Consider the following 21,847-nt stretch of genomic DNA (forward strand, 5'->3'; position numbering starts at 1 on the left):
GGAAACTTCTACGAACGTAACGCATCAACCCAATAAAATTGCATCATATTCTGTAATTTCTGGTACTGCTGTTCTAATTGCCAGCAGAGTATGACGATAATGAATGAGAAGTCATTTGCTTTGTGAAATCGGATCGAGTAACTGACTGCAGAGTGTACGGTTGTGCAGAGTGAGTGCTGTGGCGTGGTGAGAGCTGGTGAGGTGAGCGCAGCGCGGTGTTGCAGGCGAGGGCGGCGCCATGTGCTGGCTGCCCGGGGGCGGCGCCGCCCACCCTGCGCTGCTGTGGGCGCAGCCGGCGCTGCTGCTGCAGTCCTTCTCTCCGCTGGTGGCGCCGCGGCACGCCGCCCAGCAGCCGCTGTCGCCCGAGAAGGCCAAGCTCGGTAAGCGCCACATCTCTACATCTACAACTACCGGGTGATCAAAAAGTCAGTATTAATTTGAAAACTTAATAAACACATGCTTGGAATGACATGGGGTTTTATTAGAACAAAAAAAAAAAAAGTTCACAAAATGTCCGACAGATGGCACTGGACAGCAAACGCCTGTGCTACCGTGACGGGTGAGAGGTACGCCGATATGTTACAGAATCGCATCATCCCCAGCCTGGCTGATAAGCACCTGCTGGAACGTACGATGTTTATGCAGGATGGCGCTCCACCCCATATTGCTAGACGCGTGAAAGTTCTCTTGCGCGCGTCGTTTGGTGATGATCGCGTGCTCAGCCGCCACTTTCGTCATGCTTGGCCTCCCAGGTCCCCAGACCTCAGTCTGTGCGATTATTGGCTTTGGGGTTACCTGAAGTCGCAAGTGTATCGTGATCGACCGACATCTCTAGGGATGCTGAAAGACAACATCCGACGACAATGCCTCACCATAACTCCGGACATGCTTTACAGTGCTATTCACAACTTTATTTCTCGACTACAGCTATTGTTGAGGAATGATGGTGGACATATTGAGCATTTCCTGTAAAGAACATCGTCTTTGTTTTGTCTTACTTTGTTACGCTAATTATTGCTATTCTGATCAAATGAAGCGCCATCTGTCGGAAATTTTTTGAACTTTTGTATTTTTTGGTTCTAGTAAAACCCCATGTCATTCCAAGCATGTGTGTCAATTTGTACCTCTCTATCTACATTATTCCGTGATTTATTCAGTTTTCAAATTTACACTGACTTTTTGATCACCCGGTACATAGGTAATCTGCAATCCGCTGTCTGGTGCCTTGCGGAGGTACCCTGTCCTGTTCCACTCTCAAATACGGCGAGAGGAAAATGACTGTCTGTATGCCTCCGTATGAACCTTAATTTCTCTTACCATCATCGTGGTCCTTCAGCGCAGTGCATGTTGGCGGCAGTAGACTCAATCGGCAGTCGGCTTCAAATTTTCTCAGTAGTTTTCCTCGAAAAGAACGTCGCCTACCCTCCAGGGATTCCCATTTGAGTCCCCGAAGCATTTCCGTAACACTTACGTATTGTCCGAAACTACCAATAACAAATCTAGCAGCCCGCATATGAATTGCCTCGATGTCATCCTTCAATCCGATTTAGTCGGGATCCTAAACACTCGAACAGTACTCAACAATTTCTCGCAGTAGAGTCCTATAAGCTCCCTCCTTTACAGATGAACCAACTTTCCTCAGATTCTCCCAATAAAGCGATGTCTACCATTCGCCTTCCTTACCACAGTCCTCGCATGCTCTTTTCATTTCATATCGCTTTGCAACGTGAAGCCCAGACATTTAAACGAGTGACTGTGTCAAGGGTACACCACTAATGCTGTATCCGTACATTACAGGTTTGTTTCTTCTACTCATCCGCATTAACATTATTTACCAACATTTAGAGCTAGCTGCCATTCATCACACCAACTAGAAATTTTGTCTAAATCGTCTTGTACCTTCCTAAAGTTGCTCAACTTTGACACCTTACTGTAAGCCGCAATCGGCTATGTGGCCGAGCGGTTCTAGGCGCTTCAGTCTGGAACCGCGCCACCGCTACGGTCGCAGGTTCGAATCCTGCCTTGGGCATGGATGTGTGTGATGTCCTTAGGTTAGTTAGGTTTAAGTAGTTCTAAGTTCTAGGAGACTGATGACCTCAGAAGTTAAGTTCCATTGTGCTCAGAGCCATTTTTGTAAACCGCAGCATCATCAGTAAACAACCGCCGACTGCTGCCCATCCCGTCCGCCAAATTGCGAATGTATGAGTAGAACAACAGTCGTCCTATTACACTTCCATGAGGCGCTCCTGATGACACCCTCGTCTCTGACGAACACTCGCAGTCTATTACTTAACAAGTCTTCGAGCCACTTATGTATCTGTAAACTTATCCCATATTCTCGCACCTTCGTTAACTCCCTGCAATAAGGCACCGTATCAAATGCTTTCCGGAAATCTAGAAATATGGGATCTGCCTGTTGTCCTTCATCCATAGTTCGCAGGATATCATGTGAGAAAAGGGCAAGCTTAGTTTCGCACGAGCGATGCTTTCTAAAAGCAAGCTGATTCGTCGACATAAGCTTCTTAGTCTCAAGAAAATTTAATATATTGGGGTTGAGAATATGTTCAAGGATTCTGCTGGAAACCGAAGTTAGTGGTATTGATCTGAAATTTTCGGGTCCGTTCTTTCACCCTTTTTATGGGCCTCTATACAGGAGTCACCTGCGCTTTTTTCCAGTAGCTTTGGACTTTCCGCTGAGATTCCCGATAAATACAAGTTAGGTAAGGAGACAATGCCGTAGAGCACTCTTTGTAAAACCGAATTGGGATTCCATCTGGACCTGCTGATTTATTTGCTTTCAAAGCTTTCAGTTGTTTATACCACTATGCTTATTAGTATGTCGTCAGTACGGAGTCTGTTTGATGGGCAAATGACGGTATCCAGAATGAGATTTTCATTCTGCAGCGGAGTTTTTCCTGATATGGGAGATTAAAACTGTGTGCCGGATCGAAACTCGAACTCTCGAGTTCGAGTCTCGGTCTGGCATACGGTTTTAATCTGTCAGGAAGTTTCAAATGACGGTATGTTTGTACGATCCTCTTACTTGACCGATTTCTTGAACGCGAAATTTAAAACTTCGGCTTTCGTTTTACTATCTTCAACTGCCGCACCAGACTGGTCAACAAGGGACTGAATGGAATCCTTAGATCCGCTTAGCAGTTTTACATAGGACTAGAATTTTCTCGCGTTCTCTGGTAGATATTTTACTGGCAATTGACGCTGGTAGTGCTCATAGATCTTTTCATAGACGCACGAATCTCTACTAACGTTTGCTTATCGTCATTTGTGCGTTCTCTTTTGAACCGATAGTGCTGACTACCAGCAACCTTACTCATTACCGTTGTAAGGTACAACATTATCGGCCTGCGCTTGGTACACTACTTATTCTGGACGAACCTTAACTAATTTTCGGTGTAACTAATAATATATCAGTCGACAGTGTCCTTGGATTTTTACAGCAACTCCACGGCTGTCATCATCTCTTCATTGTACTCAAAACGTTTTCCAGCCAAAAACCTCTATTCACGACAATTAAGAGTGATCTGCCATATGCCTCATTGAATAAACTGGTTTCCGTCACATCACCGAAGTTAAGCAACTTTCTCTAATTCCATGTTGTATAAATGGAAGAATGGGACTGCAGCTGGTCGATGAATGCCCGGAAAGGCACCGCAAATTATCCAACAGCAGGTAACGTACGCGGACGGTTACCCATCCATGTACGAGCCACCTCCGACGTTGCTCGACTTCCAGAAAAAACATACCCAGCAATCATAAATTTATGGAATAATTTTATTACGCTACACGTTTCGATGCGTCATCTAATGAAAAGGTGTGTGAAGTGTCCACATCTATTGTGAAGATATTTACGGAAGCCAGTTTGATATAGTGGTTCTTTAGTAAGCACAAACGACTGGATGGTTTACCTAGTTTCGTGTGTAGGGACCTGAAGATGGTGCCAATGAGGCACCTAAACTGGTAACGTAATAAAATTATTCCATAAATTTACAGTTGTTGACTAACTGTTTACTGGTGATTTAGCAACGTCGAACGTGACTGGTACTTATATGGATATCCGTCCAGGTACGCCACCTGATGTTGGGTGGTTTCCCGCACCTCTCCGGCAAAGAACAGGAGACCTTGTGGCGTAAGGTTTGCCATCACAAGCCATTGGGTCAAGGTCCGGGGTTCAGTTCCAAACCTCTCCGCAGTTTCTCTTGGCTGGTACACCGGCAACGCTGACAATGATCGCTAGCCTCCAGTCCGAATTCAGAAAATACGATACACGAACAGCGAAAATACGATCGCACACAGAACAAAGTTATTACGATTCTTCGCTTAGGTTAATACACAATAGTGGCAGCAGAAAGAGCGGTTGGCTACAAAGCTATAATAAAATTGTGAAATCTTGAAGAGATCTGACTGTGTATGACGGAATCCGTACTAGGAAAGAAAAGAGAGAATCTAGTATGTTTGGGACCGAAGAACATAGAGATTTGTTGCTATCCATCTGTAAAAGTCAACCAAAGGTAACCATGAGTTTGTACCGAACATTTGCATCCAAGAACAGGGATCGTGGGTTATACGGGTACATTCTGTTGCTGTAGAAATGAAACATTTCTGGACCCATGTCGGTGTTTTCTTCTATTATATATGGGAAATGTTCTCTGAAAGATATGTCAGAGCCTGTTGTTACACACTTAAATGTGCCAATACGTGGTAGCTAGAAGGTACAAAATCATGTGCGTACAGCGGGTGTTGTAAAAACTCTCCACTTTTTACATTACTGAAGACGGATTTGTTGGAAGGGACATTCCCTCCATGTAAGATTATTTGCTTTTCTCTTCATATGAAGTCAGTTTTCCCCATTTATTTTTCATTCAGTCAGGGAATACACTTGCGTATTGATACCCAGTTTTTGTTTTCGTCCTTTGCAATGTAATGAGCAAGAGCAATTTCTTTAAATTCCTAGAAATTGCTGACCCCAGTATTCCCTACAGATGAATAAGGTATCAGATTTTCTGATGAACGGACACCGGTTTCATCTATCCAGTGCTTTGAATACTGTTTAGTTTTAGGTGTAGAGCGGTGAATCGTTGTCGCTTCCGCAGTACCAAGTCAGTGCTTAAAAACAGTTGTATTCCTTTTGGGCCGGTCTAAAGAAACTTGTTTTCCCATTTACTTTCGGTAAATATTCAATTAGCACCGCCTCCATATTCCGTGAAGACCCTTCAGTCACTTACTTCGGATATTTGATACACCTATGATCGGCCGAGCTTGAAATACCATACTGTGCACTTCCTCTGTATTTAAGTGGGTAATTGAACTTTTTCGAACTTCCTTCACGGGGACTATAGTAAATAAAAGTGCGGCACTCTTGGGTTTGTCATCAACATTTCTGCACCGTTCAGACTTACGGAGCTGACTCATTATAGACGATCAACTCTCGATGAATTTTCATGGCATTAACCAGTCCATAACAAAGAACTTTGTAACGACACACTATTCCGGCATATCAGTTAAAACAAAATACACACGACTGCTTTAAAAAGCCATAAACAATACAGCAGATAAAGTAGGAACTTCCTTTGCGTTAAAAGCCAGCATGAACCAACGATAATTTTAATTATTTTCAGGCCGAGTAACTTAACTTATCCCTCATATGAATGTCAATCCCCCCCCCCCCCAAAAAAGACCATTTGTTGTTCATGTTCCAGTAACGTATAAGACGAAGAAAATTCTGAAAACATATTAAGTGGGCTTTTCTAAGGTTCAGACTTAAAATCACAAACCACTTTGGGATGAACTCGAGAATTTGTTGATGGATAAATGCGTCCAAGGGAGTATTCATCATGTTTGCTTCAATATATCTAAACTAACTGGAATGCTTTTTCTGGAGGTTACAAAATTTAACTGTTGCTAATGGTCACTTTTTTCCAAACGTACTACCTCCCCTTTCCTGTCCCCTCACTCGCATTGAAATGACACGTGCTTCTCATTTTATCAAAGCTAAGCTAGTTTCTATCTGTCTTCTTTTCGTTTGTTGGTCTTGTGGTCTACAGTCCGAAGGCTGGTTTGAAGCAGCTCTCTACGCTAGGCTTTATCGAGCGAGCCATGTGTCTCTGCATAACTACTGAAATGTACATCCATTTCAACATTCCTACTGCTTGGTCTTCCCTCCAGTAACGAATTAAATATTCAAGGGCTGGACAAAAATATGGATATACTGCGAGAAATGCAAACCTGAACATAAACGCAGACGCTAGCCGAGACTGCAGGTCGTGCTGTTGTATTTAACAAAACGACGGCACCTGTGCAATGTCCTCAATACGTTGCAAGTATCAATCGTGGTCACAATAGTTTCGTGGTATTCATGTGTTTGTGAACTACGTCGGAACCTAAGTGAATTTGAAAATGAGCCGAAGTGTTTGGCGTTTGAAAAGGCACTACATCAAATATTTATACCGGATACGCCGGCCGGGGTGGCCGAGAGGTTCTAGGCGCTTCAGTGTAGAACCGCGTGACCGCTACTGTCGCAGGTTCGAATCCTGCCTAGAGCATGGATGTATGTGATGACTAGTTAGGTTAAAGTAGTTCTGAGTTCTAGGGGACTGATGACCTCAGATGTTAAGTCCCATAGTGCTCAGAGCCATTTGAACCATTTTTTATACCGGGTACGGGGGAAACGAAAAAAAAAATCACCCACTAAGTCCCAACGTAGGCGAAACTATGTGTTGAGTAACCGTGACAGGAGGTCGTAGAAGAGGATTATGATGAAAAATAGGAGGACAGCTGCAAAGTCACTGTATAGCTGTCACTACCAAAAAACACGAAGGGAGCTCCATAAGAGCTGGAATTCCGAAACCACTTATCAATGACGCAAATGCCAGCATCAGGAAAACGTGGTGCCGAAGCCATAAAACCTAACGAAGACTCATCCAACCAAATGACATTGTTCCAAGGTCATCTGGTTGGATGCGTCTTGTTGTACACGTTTTCCAATTCGTAATCGAGTTTGCGTCCCAAGAGTAAAACATGACGGGAATTCGGTGATGATTTCATCAGTCATATCGTGGCATTCCATGAACTCTTTGCGTACTGTGCTAGAACGCAATTCTGCCAAGGATTATGTGTCCATTCTGGTTGATCGGGTCCTTCCTTTGGTACGTTTGTCCCTGATGAAGATGCTGTGATCCAATACGATAGAATTCCTGTTCATGCAGCCAGAGTGAATGTGGAGATGAATTATTAGCTAGTGGCTACAACAGTCATCAGATCCCAATATTACTGAGCCACTGTGCTCTACTTTGGAGAGAAGAGTGCGTGATCTCTATCCTTATTCATCAACGTTACCCGTCCTTGCCAGAATTTTGCTATAACAATAGTAGAAGATTCGTCTGAAAACCATACGGGACCAGTATTTTCCATTCCGTGACGCGGGAGCTGTTCAGAATGCCTACGGTTTCCCGACGCCGTATTCGGCATGCTAATGTGTTGTGTTTTTGCTGTTTCCGTATTTCTGTCCAACCTCTGTACCTTGCTCCCTTCTTTTAGCCAAATTCTAGCTATCTTCGATTCTGTTCAGTACTGCAGTCCGTCAGTCTCCCCATTTAAGCGATCTTCAAATTATACATTTGAAAATCTTCTATTCTGTTCATAGCGGCATTGTTCATCGCTAACCCCAGAAAAATATTTTAGTAACCCTTAAATTTATATTCGCTGCCACAATACTTGCTTTTTTATTTTTCAGGTAATATTTTCCTGGTGCAGTCAATCTACATTCAATATCATCTTTACTTCTGCTATCATTAGTTACTGAAATTCCCAAATACCAAAAATTATCTGCTTCTTCAAGAATGAACGTTTTCTAGTCTAATTGCACTATTACATGGCTTTATTCGACCACAGTAAACTACCATTTGTCCTTCAACTAAAGGAGAAATTGAGGAATCGGTTGTAATTTTATTTATGAAACAGTTCCAGAATTCATCGAGATGACTGCGGGGAAAATACATATTACGTGAATCACTACGATTTAATTCGAAATGAATCAAGCTCGAAATAATTTGTTCTGGAAGCGAGTGTTGGAATTGCACAAAATAAAAGATTACACTTTTGGTGCTATTCAGCGCTCAGCATGATTCAAATGGCTCTGAACACTATGGGACTTAACTTCAGAGGTCATCAGTCCCCTAGAACTTAGAACTACTTAAACCTAACTAACCTAAATACATCACACACATCCATGCCCGAGGCAGAATTCGAACCTGCGACCGTAGCGGTCGTGCGGTTCCAGACTGTAGCGCCTAGAACCGCTCGGCCACTCCGACCGGGCGCTCAGCATAGCTTTCATATTTAAATATCCCTTTTGTGAAGATCTAATTCACAAACTTCATTCATTTTTAAATGAATGAGCATTTCTCTTCATTGAATCTACACTTATGTGTGCTGAATGCTTCATTTTGAAGTTGTACTTCGTAGGTTACATTCCTGCCGCTATAGCTATATTATAGATTTTCTACTGACCGTGGCTGCAAATCACAGTGAGGAGGAAGACATAACAAGACATTTATTTCTTTTCTGTTTATTTTGCAATACATATCTGTTTTGGTTCGTTAGTAAGTCTCAGAATTTCCATGCACAGAGTGGCCAACATCTCACTTCTTTTATTGGGGTTCCTTTGCCCCCGGCGCCTACCATTCTCTGAGTGGACGGCATAGCTGTTAAGGATTCCGAAGGCGCAGATTTGCTGACTGCGCAGCACTGCTACGGCTTCGCCTCAGGCGGTCTGCCGACGTTTCCAGGCTTCTGTCTCACGGCACCTCCCACCCCGAATCTGCATAACCAGCTAGAAGCGACGATCCCCTCACTCTACAAGCTTAAGGCCCAAATCTTACACGGGGAACACCTAGTCGTCCTTTGCGCTATAAGGTTTTACCACCAAAGTTTGTAACTGAACATTAGTCTCTTTGTGTGAAAGACAGCACGCTGCTAGAGCTTATTGTAAACACAAGCGTGATCCCACCGTCGAAAATTAGCTCTTACGCAATAAGAAAATACTCAAAAATTTTTATTTGGACTACCGTCTATTAGCCCACAAAAGCCAGAAATGATGTCTCTCATACTACGTTTTCGGCATTTTAGGTGACTAAATTTGTTACCAGAAGAAAACATGGTGGAGTTTCGCCAAGTTCCACAACAAAAAGCGGAGCAACAAGAACTACCGTCATCGTGCTCAAAATTTTCAGCAAAGTCTTTTGTACAATCTTCTCTGTACGTAAGAAAACAAAACAGGTATTACGCGTTTCGATGGTTCACAACGTCATCTTCAGGTAGAGAATTGCTTATTCGGACATCTGGTGATGCTGAAGATTACAGATGTCTTTTGACGGTAACAGAGCAACTGTAAGTAAGTGTAAGTTAGGTTGCGTCTTCTGCTAATGGTAAAAATTGTTAATTTAGAAAAGGAACGTCTCGAAGTTAAAAACGTAAATTTTATTTAGAGGGGCAGTACAGTAGGGTCATAAAAAGTTTGCATGTTGCTGCCTGTTGTACGCTGATCAGCCGAAACATCATGACCACTGCCGACCGCGACGTTGGATGCCGCCTGGTGGCGTTGAGGGCAAGTGACGTGGTAACAAAAGTATGTAAGCGGAGCAGATAGGGACAGGGCATCAAGCTAGCGAAAATATGGGTCGCAAATGAGGAAATTCATTGAGACAACCAATTTTAGAAAGGGCAGATTATTACTAAGCACAGCTTGTGACCGAGAATTTTGAAAACGGCGAATCTGGTCGACTGTTCATATGCTACTATCGTCTACTACTAGGCCGTTAATGGTTGGACGTCCACGTCTCTTCACAGAACGTGGGGTTCGGAGGCTTGTCTGTTCTTTAAAGTAGACAGATGGTGATCTGTCGTCTCTCCGCCGAAAGAGCACTTTGCTGGTGCGCGCATAAGTGTTTCAGAGCACAGCGTTCATCGTATACTGTTGAACATGTAGCTCCGCAGCAAACCACCCCTACATGTTCACGTGTTGAACCTACGACATTGTCAGTTACGATTACAATGGGCACGGGACCATCGGGATTCGACAGTCGATCAATGGAAACCTTTCGGCTCTTCGAGTAAATCATAATTTGGCTGCACCAGGTCGTCTCCAAAAACGCCGTCATCGGGGTGAACAGCGGCTCGAAACGTGCAGCGCGCTATGGACGGAGGCTGGTGGGAGCAGTATTCTGCTATGGGAGACATTCTCCTGCTTTTGCATGGGACCTGTGGTAATAACCCAAGACATGCTGACAGCTCCGAACCATCTGCATCCCATCAACTTCATGTCTTCCCCGACGGCCATGTCATCTTTCAGCATTATAACTGCCCGTGTCTCGGAGCCAGAACCGTGCTACAGTAGTTTGAGGAGCATTATAGTGAGCTGACGTTGATGTCTCGGTGACCAAATTCGGCTGATGTAAATCGTTTGGAACCCATCTGGGTCGCTATCGGGCGCCATTATCGAGTACGAAAATCAACGGCCCGTTATTTACGCGAATTACACGGCGTGTGCGTAGACATGTAATGCTACATGCCGCCACAAACCTACCAAGAAACTGTCGTATCCCTGTCATGCAGAAACAGTTATGTATTTCGTTCCATGGACAGGCAAACAAACTATCAAGTAGGTGGTCATTATGTTTTGACTCATCAGTATATGTCCTCTCCACCTAACACACTTCATCTGTATATTGTCGATACGTTGTAGTGTGCAATTACCGGTCAAATTTTGCAGCTGACCATGTCCAGTTACTTTCAGAAGGTTGACAGAAAGCTGGGAACAGAGGTCGCACTGTTTGCCCAGGAGATCCAGAGCGCCATAGGCAAAGGCTGCCAGGCTGGGCCGTGTTCCTTGACTGCCTGAAGGCATTCAATAAAGCACAAATATAAATTTAATTTTATAAATTTTAGTATAATCTCAATGGAATGGTATTTGGCTGTTACGGTTTAAAATTTGTATTGTTGATTTACTTGATAAGGGTGGGGACTCTGTGTGGCTACTTGCACACGATGCTGTTTTCTGTAGGAAGACTGCAAGTATAGAAGACTAGCGCAATACAGGAAGAACTGCAATAGTCAACAGATGGTCGAGAAACTGGTAGCTGACCATAAAAGTAAATAAATATTATATACAGCCCATAAAGAGCAGAAGAAATCCGCTACTTTTCGATTACGTTTTTGGCGACAAAGAGTTGGTAACAGTAACTATCATGACAAATTTAGGAGAAATTATCCGAAAATGACCACAGAGAGCTAACTGTAGAAAAAACGATGCCAGACTGAGATATACTGGGAAAATAGAAAGGAAATATACTTCATTCACGAAAGAGGTGGCTTACAAAATGCTTGTTCACAGATTCTTGAGTACTTTTCATCTGTTTGGGAGCCTCAGCAAACTTAACTAACGAAAGAGATAGAGGAGATCCATCGAAGAGCGACACGATTCATTACAGGATCGTTAGCAAGCGGGGAATCGTTACACCGGTGCTCTACGATTTACTGTGGCAAACGTTACAAGAGAAGCGTTGTGCATCACTGAGAAGTTTTCTGCAGAATTTTCGATAGTTTACGTTCCGGAAAGAGACGGCAACATTGCTTCCCCCAGCATAGTCGCAATCTCGCCACGATAAGAAAACCAAAGAAATTATACCAGTCATTTGTTTATAGAAGAGTTTCCTGAGCACGAGCTTGGTACCACCAATTTGTTTATAATACCCAAAACAATCTCTGGAAAGCGATAAGACCACTATGTGGTTACAAGACGAACTTAGTGTGTAGGTTAATGAAAAACGTACAGAGGAATTGAGTACTGAAATGCACAACTGTAGCGTTCACAGTCATATATATATATTATCGTGCTAGTATAGGTGAACCGCTAACATTGCCCTTTTCCGCGTCTAGCTGTTATTCATTTTGTTTATATATATGTGTATGCGCAGGTGCAATGACTACTGTGTCCCGTTGGCTTAGTGGACTTATACCAATGCTCACTCGCAGCTATTGTCTGTAACTTCTTTGTGTCTTAATTCATTTTCTCATTCTGCTGCAAGTACAGAGCTTATGTGTAGGTCTTGCCACGTGCCATTAGTGAATGGAACAGGAAGAGGGGTAGGGACAGATAGTGATTCCAGAATTACAATCCGCTACACACCGTAAGGTGGCTCGTGAAGTATGGATGTAGACGAAGATATAAGACCTTAAGCATTGCCGTTGGAAATTGAAATATACTAATCCCAATGAAGATCCAAGCTGTTTCGGCTAGCAGAAATGGAAGTCCACAGTGTTGTGTCCAGCTTATACTGTCGGCGCGTGCTGCAGCAGCGGTGTGTTTTGGTGTCTGCGGCAGGCTGCGCCCTGGGCAGAGTGCCGCGCCCAGGTGACGTCACGCTGGCGGTGACGGAGGTGAGCGGCGAGCCGGAGGAGGCGCCGCTGAACCTGTGCACCAAGCCGCGCGCGCTCACCATCTGGTCGCCGGGCAGCCAGTGTGAACGCGAGAGCGAGGGCGGCGCCAGGACCGCCCCGCCGCCCACCGCCGCACCCGCCGGCGTCACCCCCGCCGCCCCCACCACCGCCGCGGACACCGCCGCTGTGCCGCCGCAGAGGCCGCCGCCCCACGAGAGGACGTTCCAGGTAAGTCTCCTTCATTAATTGCCTCTCGTTCTTGACAGCTCTCTCACTGAATACTACCTCCGAACACATCTTTTTCTATATCGATACCACCGCATCTCGTCAATAGTCTGCGTCGTTCAGGCAGAACTTGTTCCTCCCGTTGGACACTGTAGACAATCGAGAATCGTTTCGAGACAGCTGTGTGAGGTCATCGTTCAATGATAATAAACGAAGATCAATCGTAACACTAAGAAAACCCACATTTTTTTAAATGTAACTACGCTCCTACAACGAAATTTTATATATCTTGAAAAAACGTGTGCGATAGTATAATATGCGTAAATGTTCACTGTGAAACTGAAAAACTGTTTAGAAAATATTTAAAATAATACGTTAGCGTAAATAAAGCTAGGAAAGCTTTTAACTGCTCTGACGTCAATAGAGCTCATCTATTATACAGGGTGAGTCGCGTAAGACGTAACACCTCCATTATTCCGGGGGCGATTGCACGTATCGACAAGAGGTGTTAGCCGAATCATAGCCGACAATTGGCCACATAGTTTGGTACATGCACAATAATCACAATGTTTATATTGACCAAGATAATGAGGCAAGTACATGTTTTTTAAATGGGACGTTATATTTTTTTAACATGAATGATGGTAAAAAAAGTATAGCGTCCCATTTAAAAAACATGTACCTGCCTCATTATCTCGGACAATATAAACATTGTGATTATTGTGCATGTACCAACGTATGTGCCCCATAGTCCGCTATGATTCGCCGAAAACCGCATGCCGACACGTGCAATCGCCCCCGGAATAATGGGGGTGTTACGTGTTACGCGACTCATCCTGTATACTGTCTGCCCGTTTTTTTCCCAGTTGCACAGTTTCACCGTGAACATTAACACACTACATTGATAGAATCCTATTTTCCTGAAGTCATCAAATGTAGTACTAGTAGCTTCATTTCCTACATGTTTACACATTTTGGTGCTTAGTGAATAAGCAATTACTATGATTGACTATACCAATGTACACACGTATTCGCTCAGTGCCAGTTTCCGAAAACATTATTTCCACATTTTGAATTTTACTTAAATAATAGTCACGTAAACGTGGCTCAGAAGCATGAAACTCAGCAGAACTGAAGAGAAATAACTTAAAAAGGTATCACCTTCAAAGGAAATTATGGTTGAAAGAAAGATATTGAGGGAGGTAGGGGGCAAGTGTAAGATGGACCGGTAAGAAGCTGTTGACAAGGTATAAACCTCTCGCTGAATAGATATACACTGAGGTGACAAAGTTCATGGGATAGCGGGGTGCACTTATACATATGGCGGTGGCGTCGCGTACACGAGGTATAAAAGGGCAGTTCATTGGCTATCCTGTCATTTGTTCTTAGGTGATTCGTGGAAAAGGTTTCCGACATGAATATGACTGTACAACGGGAATTGACAGACGTTGAACGCGGAATGGTAGTTAGACCTAGATGCATGCGACATTCCATTTCGTAAATCGTTGCAGAATTCAACATTTCGAAATCCACAGTGTCAAAAGTCTGCCGAGAATACCAGTTTCACGCATTACCTCTCACCATGGACACTACAACGGTCGACAGCCTTCACTTAACGACTGAGAGCAGCGTATTTACTAGGGTTGTCAGTGCTAACTGACCAACAACACTGGGTGAAATAATCACCGAAATCAGTGTGAAACAAACGACAAACGTATCCGTTAGGACTGTTCGGTGAAATTTGGTGTTAATGGGCTATGGTAGCAGACGACGAACGATAGCGCCAACAGTCTGTTGCTACCCGTGGCTTTATATGTATGAGCAGCCCATAGTGACTCGCCTTCCACATAATCTTTTTTTTAAATTTTTGTGACTAAAGCCTTTCTCGTTTGATATTTATCTTATACCTGACATGCCAATTTGAATAATTAATTTATGATGAAGACACTCATAGAAGTATCGAAACCTGGCCAAAAGGCTTAAATTTTGAGACCGAGGGCTGTAATTGCTTTAACTTTAAACTCATAAAACAAAAAAAAACTGTATTAATATTCTACATCTTTATTCTTCATTCCTACGTATCAGCAATCCTCAGCTATTAGAGTGCTCCGAATTGTTGCGCGTACCATGCGAGCGTGTGTGACAAGCAGAGTGCTTTAATTGAGTTTCGAATTCGAAGAGTTCGTCCACACATGTATCAGCCTCTCCTTCACTATGACAACACCAGACCACACAAGAGCACTGAACCACCCCCAACAAACCGACGCCTTGGGTTCACTATCATCGATCATTCTCCATACAGTCCCGAGTTGGCGGCATCGATTTTAATCTGTTTCCACAACTTAAAGAACTCCTTCGAGGACTTAGCTTAGTTTTGGAAGTGATGAACCGGTGCAAGCAGAGGTGAGGTTGTGGCTCTATCAACGAAGGGGTCAAACATTCTACAATGGTGCTAACGAGAAACAGGTCTCTCGTTGTGAGAAATGTGTTCCTCACCAGGGTGACTGTGTTGAGAAATAAATTTGTGGACATAAAAAACAAAGATGCAGAATGTTAATAATATTTGTCCTATTTAAAAATCTTTAAGAGTTTTCACATACAGAATTCGGAGGCATTACTTTCCAGCAGGCTCTCATACTGTACTTTTTTCCTGCACTATGTGCGGCCTATGACTGCCAACAGAAATTCGCCACAGGTCCTAATTAAAACACCACGTAATCTGCAGTATAAGAATTCCAATCTACACCTTCGTTGAGCTGATGGTATTGAACTGTGCAAATAAATTTCAACAATAAATGTGAGAAATTACCTAAGATTCCTTGTTAGTCTTACACAGTAAGTCTACAGTCCGTATGTATTACCAGACTGAATTATGGCAGTGAGATGTGGACTACGTGGTAAAATCATTCAAAAGCAGAGGGCTGCTCCACGAGCAATGGGAAGACAGATGTTGAGAATTACATGTAGAGGCAGGAAAATAATGAAATGAAGTAGATAATAGCGGAAGATCTAATTATGACGAAAGGTGGACCTTGCTGAGATAGTGACCTGAGTGCCCACCGATACAGACAGCCGTACCCTAGTGCAACCTCATTGGCAGGGTATCTGTGGAGATATCAGGCAAACGTGTGGTTCACGTAGAGGAACAGCAGCCTTTTCAGTAGTTGCAGGCTAACTGAATGGTCTGTCCTTATAACATCAGGCAACATCTTCTTGCTGCGAGGGGCATCCAAAAAGCAATGCAGCACTTTTTTCTGAAAACAGGTTGGTTTCACTCGGAATTCCAATACACCATATTATTGTCTACTATTTTTTCTACAAAACTCTATTTTCAACATAAGTTCCGTTCGATGTGACGGCCTTTCGCCACATTACTGGGAGGGTCTGTATGGCCGTATGGTACCACTCTACTGTTCAACATCGAAGCCAACGTCTAGCTGCAGCAGTAACCTCCCAATCATCCACGTACTGCATCGCGAGGAAAGCAATTACGGGCATGCTCTTTATGGTCTTCGGTTAAGCACATATAAACCCAGCGGGCACACACTTTTGAGTATCCCCAACTGGTGGACGAGCGTGTCGGCACTACCAACAGAGACGTCCAGATGATCAGTAGTATGCCTAATTGTGGTCGAACGAGAGTGTCCGCACGTTCCAAAACTGCAGGAGTCACAGCTGTGTGTGGCCGGCTGGCATGCAGGAGATCGGATATGTTTGCGCGATCTTGTTCCGAAGATGGCAGCCTAAACAATTAAAATGGCCAACTGGTTCTAAATTCTGTCGTCCAGAACAATCTTTGGTCTTACTGGGTGTTTGCCCTGGAATGCCATGGTTACTGATTTTGAGGTAGAGATTTTAAAGTTACGTTCTTTACAGATCTTATGTAGCTCTTTGGAGATTATCTTTAATGCTTTGCACAATCGCTCACTCATTAGCATATGCCAGCACTCTTGTCGTACTCTCTGATTAATAGCTACATTCCCCCCCCCACTGTAATGAAATAAACTGAGTCTGAAGCAAGTGCCATCATATAAACGTTTTACGCAAATTATTATGTGTTAGGGGTAGCCACGTTTAGACACCATATTCCGTAGTTCCTGTCTGGCTACCTTATCAAACGCCTTCTCTAGATATACAAGCGCCACATAGGTGAGCAAATTATATTGCCTATATTTCTTTACCAGCTATTTCACAGCAACTTTACTGTCAATACAAGCTGTCCCTTTTCGAACAACAATAAAAATGAAGTAGAATTGGATGCGGCACATGCAGCCAGAGGAACAGTTTTCAGGTGGATGAACAAATTTCTTTGGTAGTTTCCAAGACATATGAAAAGACCGAGAAAACGACCTAATGGAAGGTGGATAGGAGATACTAGACAATCATCTAAGCAAACGTGCATATGTATAGGCTTAAGCCCTATCGTACACAGGAGTCTGCAGCACGCCTGATTCAGAAGTGGTTGGCAAAAGACTATCGGTGGCAACCCTTTCGAGAGACACAATTACAATCCTAGGGATCAAGTACGGAGAATGGTTATATACACCCCGCACAAAAGAGTGTCTCTAAATACTGACGTACAGGGAGTCAACAAAAATACGGAAATACCACAACCCAATACATTACAATAGCCAGAGCGGTGTAGGGAAATCGTTGGCAGTCAGATCAGCTTCCACACTTCTTGGAATAGAGAAACACAGGTCTAGTTTGGTTTTCAAGGGAATCTTATACAGTTCTTCCTGCAAAATAGCGGTAAGTTCACGTAACGATAATGGAGGTGCATAGTGATCGCGTACCCTGCTCTCCAAAGTTGACCACAAAGGCACAATGATATTGAGATCTGGTGACTGTGGAGGCCGGGGAAAAAGCTACAATTTATCATCGTACTCACAAACCGAGTCCTGAACGACGCGAGAAATGTGAATAGGGATTCTGCGTCTTGAAACACAGCATCACCATTGCGATGGACCTCATCAACCAGAATGGTCACATGATCCTTGGCAGCAAACCGACCTTGCAGAGTGATCAAGGGGTCCATGGCATACCACGATATGGCTGCCCAAATCATCACCCCTCCATGTTCCACACTTGGGACTTAAACTCGGCCAGAAGCTGGAAGCAATGTGAAACAAGACGCATCCGACCTAATGGCATTCTTCCATGTTTTGTGGATTTGGCTAGACATTTTTCTGTTACGGACGTTTGCCTAACTGACGAGGGTTTTGGAATTTCAGCTCACCCTGCATTTCCTGCTCCCCTAGTGTTGTTTTGGTACTGACAGGATTTTTAAGTCCGACACTCAGTTCTGCAGTGACTTTGGCTTCTGTGGTCCGCTTATTTTTCATCACAATCCTCTTCAGTGTCCGTCTGCCACGATCACTCAACACACACTTCTGTCTGCGTTTTGATTTAGCGGATGATGTTTTTCCGTTTTGCCTGCATACGGTATACATCTTTGATGAGGTACCGTTGGTGATCAGATGCAACAGTTCCATTTGTAGGCTTGGCCTGCATCTGCATTTCTGTTCAAACATGCGTTTCTCGCGGTGTTTCCAATCTCTGTAGTAGAGTGTTGTGATGTTCTGCGAATTCCTCTCTTTGTCGCCCCTACCGCTTAGGCCGCGCAGTGTAACACTACTGCTACGCGGGCAACATCCGCGTGGTGCCTCAATGTAGTAACTAGAGGAATCACTGACTGCAAATACACTGCCTTGGGCATCACAATCTGGGTCTAGCGGTACCATGGTCCAGATTTATACTATGAAGCAATATTTGAAATTTATAGTTCTTTTGCGGTAAACAAATTTTTTTCGAAAATCGTCTTGCAGATCTGGTGGCCGGATCAGAGAGGGAAAAAGCCTGATCAGGTGTGGTAGAACATCAAAAATGTTCAAAGAAAACTTCGAATCAGTGATAGTTCTCTGGCTTGCCGAATGAAACAGTCTACATTTTGTAAGCGATGCATGTCATACTATTCTTTGTTCATAGCAAACTAATCTGCAAAATAACGTACGGATGTTGCTGAGAAAACCACGAATAATAAACCATAAATAAGATAATATTGCGTGTTATCTTATTAACTAAAGTGTTCTGTAGCGTTACGCTGATGTGACCGTTTTTGTTGTTTTAGAAATTTTAACAGTCTTATTTCAGACTAAAAGTGTCAGGCAGACGATCTGCAAGCACGATGATCACTAACTTTTATTGTGTTCCTTCTCCACACATATCTTAAATAAAGAAAGAAAGCTACTAACGTTATCATTTTGCACATCATAGTAGGAGGACTAAGAAGATAATTAGCAATGGATCTTGATAGTCACTGTTTGCGTTGAACTATGCAGCATCACAATACAGAGGCCAAGGAAATTTTGTTCTGATTTTAATTATTCATATAGAAATGTTTTGTAATAAAAAGTAATCGGAGACCTTAATTTTGCCAGTAACATGATAGCCTCCATTAATAAGACGAGACTTGTATGTTATTATACGAAGATTTGAGACATTTTCAGCAGGGAACTGAAAGTGTCTGTCGTAATATTGTCCTTTAACCATATACTGTAAAAACAATGGCTACTAAAAGCGTAAGCATAAAGTTGCTATTGTATGCCAAATTAATTGTGTTAACTTGAGCACATATTATAACAAATGCGTTACAAATCTGTAAAAATTACGTTTTTACTCTTTATCTGTAAAAGTTAGCAAATTAACGGCTGCTTGAACAACTTTCCATATAAGACGATTGTATGTATACACACATATGTAATATTTGTATAGTGTGATCCTCGAAACTAAGCATTATGTACTGTTCCCTGGGTGTTTCTGAGTGGGGCAGCAACCAATGGTTAGTTTCGTAAGAGCTATATAGTTCTCAAAAGTGAGGCCTGTGCAGAAAGTAAGTAAGGTTATGGGGAAAAAATAAAATAAAACAATAAAATACTCATAAAAAACATTTTTTTTCAAACCAAAATTAATTTCTTTGCAAGAAAGAGCGTTTCTTAAACTATTTTTCTACTTCATAACTGGCACCATTGTTCAGACATTTGTCATAGCGGGAAACCGACTTCTCTATGTCCTCTACATATAAATATGCTGCCAGTGAAGACAGCCAATGCCGAACACTGTGTTTTGTGTCGTCATCGCTGTCAAAATGCATTACTTCCAAGTCACACTTCAAGTTCAAGTACCAATAGCAGTCAGAAGGTGAGAGATCGGGGTTGTACGGTGGATGATCGAACTGTTCCCAGTCGAATTGCTGAATAAGGTTTTGAGCGACATTAGCAGCATGGAAACTTGCGTTTTCATGAAGCAATACAGTACCTTGATTGACCATTCCACCCCTTTTGTTTTAAATTGCACGCTGGAGTTTTCCTCAGTGTTTCACAGAATCGTATGGCATTGACGGTTTCACCTCTGACATGGGACTCGTCAAGCAGATTGCCCTGTCTGTTCCAAAACACAGTGTACGTGATTTATTGTAATGACAACGTTGTTTTAAATTTTCGTTTTTTTCGGAGATTGTTATTGCATTCGCTCTATAGACTGTTATTTTGATTCTTGAGTGACATGACAAACCCAGGTTTCATCAACGGTCACAATTCTGTTTAAGAATTCTTCTCCCTCACCACTGCATCGGGCAAGAAATGTCGAAGCACTGACATGTCGCTTCCTTAATGTTGGCATCCATAAGATTTTCGGGACCATGGGAACTCAGTTTTCGAAAATTTAAGCGATCTGTGACAATCTCATTCAAAACAGTTTTTGAAATTTGTGAAAACTCATCACAAAGCATTCTTATGGAGAACCGTCTGTTTTTAGAAATTGTCTCATTCACTTTCCCAACTAAACCATCATTGTTAGCAGAAGGCCACCCACTCCGTGCTTCATTATGGACATTGGTTCGACAATCGTTAATTTGTCCCACCCACTTTCTCACCATTCCAACATTATTTTTTCACCAAAAATCTCTACAAATTGACGTTGAATTTCAGCTGGTTTAACATTCTTTGCGTTCAACAACCGTGTTATAGAACTTACTTTATAGCTGGCGGCTGGAAGATTGTCTTAAACATTTTGATGATCACTAACAAACGTAAACACAACACAATCCATATTGAGTGTATTCAGCCCAGTTGTTAATCGTCCGATTATTGCCACAACTTGTTTACGGACAACATTATCCCATTTTCAAGTGCGAAAAACAAGGTAACCAGATAAACCAATCATCCTTATACCGACAGACGTATAAGGATTACACAAGTCCAGAGTTATAAACTACCTTAAAAAATTATGCTATTGGGCCGCGTCACAACTTAAAAACAAGATCCACACGTGCATTATCAACTCAAACCATAAAATATAAAACATCAGAAGCCGGTGCATCCACTGTTCCTGAAGTACAGTTGCAAACTGAAAGCCGCTGCCATCACGTACCACTGCTGATATTTACTTAAAGCCTAATGCTCAGTGCCAACTATACTACCGTCTGTCATAGAATCTGTAAGAAATGACTCTCCATTCCTAGCCAATTCAATCTTAAAACTACCTCTACACTGCGGTCTGAACGTAAATAGCATACGTAAAAGTCATGTCACTAGCTAAAATATGCTGGTCGCTGCTTCGTAAGGAGGATATCGCTAAAGTGTGCTCAGGAATGCTCTTTAGACACATTCGTCATCTCATTTAAAACGCCGACGCACTTCTCTTTTAACGCACAATAAATCTCTACCTCCTCTACAAGTGACAGCAATCACTCTTTTTCTTCAAAGTGCAATACCATCATGCTTTCCGTTGTATCCCCCAAAGAATGCAGCTCATTCTTGGGATGCTTTGCTACACCTAACGAGTCAGTGTCTCTCTTATTATGCTCTTTCAATCAAATTCCGTCCTGTCTGCCCCATATCTTGCTTCACAACATATTTTACCTAGTGGCTTAGGATTTACGAGCGCTGTTTCCCTTCAGATTGCACCGTAGAGGTAGTTTTAAGTTAGAATGGGCTAGGAACAGAGAGGCATTTCTCAAATATTTTGTGACAGAGAGTAGTATCGTTGATGCTAAGCATTAAGTTTAAGTAAATATCATCCTAGGCAGGTGATAGTAGCAACTTTCAGTTTGCGACTCTACCTCAGGAAAGGTGGATGCACCGGCTTGTGATGCTTTACGTTTTAAATT

The 21,847-nt window shown here is 42.8% G+C and overlaps 1 protein-coding gene across 1 annotated transcript in view; it reads left to right on the forward strand.

The window, feature by feature from the left end:
- The first annotated feature begins 238 nt into the window (after window positions 1–238).
- Window positions 239–21,847, forward strand: part of LOC126088345 (zinc finger protein GLI4-like) — a 107,222-nt gene continuing 85,613 nt past the window's right edge. The window contains exons 1-2 of the mRNA XM_049906481.1: window positions 239–380; window positions 12,398–12,681. Of these exons, the coding sequence (XP_049762438.1) occupies window positions 239–380; window positions 12,398–12,681 (426 nt within the window). The remainder of the gene's footprint in view (window positions 381–12,397; window positions 12,682–21,847) is intronic.

This window comes from Schistocerca cancellata, chromosome 6, assembly GCF_023864275.1.
Source record: "Schistocerca cancellata isolate TAMUIC-IGC-003103 chromosome 6, iqSchCanc2.1, whole genome shotgun sequence".
Taxonomy (NCBI): domain Eukaryota; kingdom Metazoa; phylum Arthropoda; class Insecta; order Orthoptera; family Acrididae; genus Schistocerca; species Schistocerca cancellata.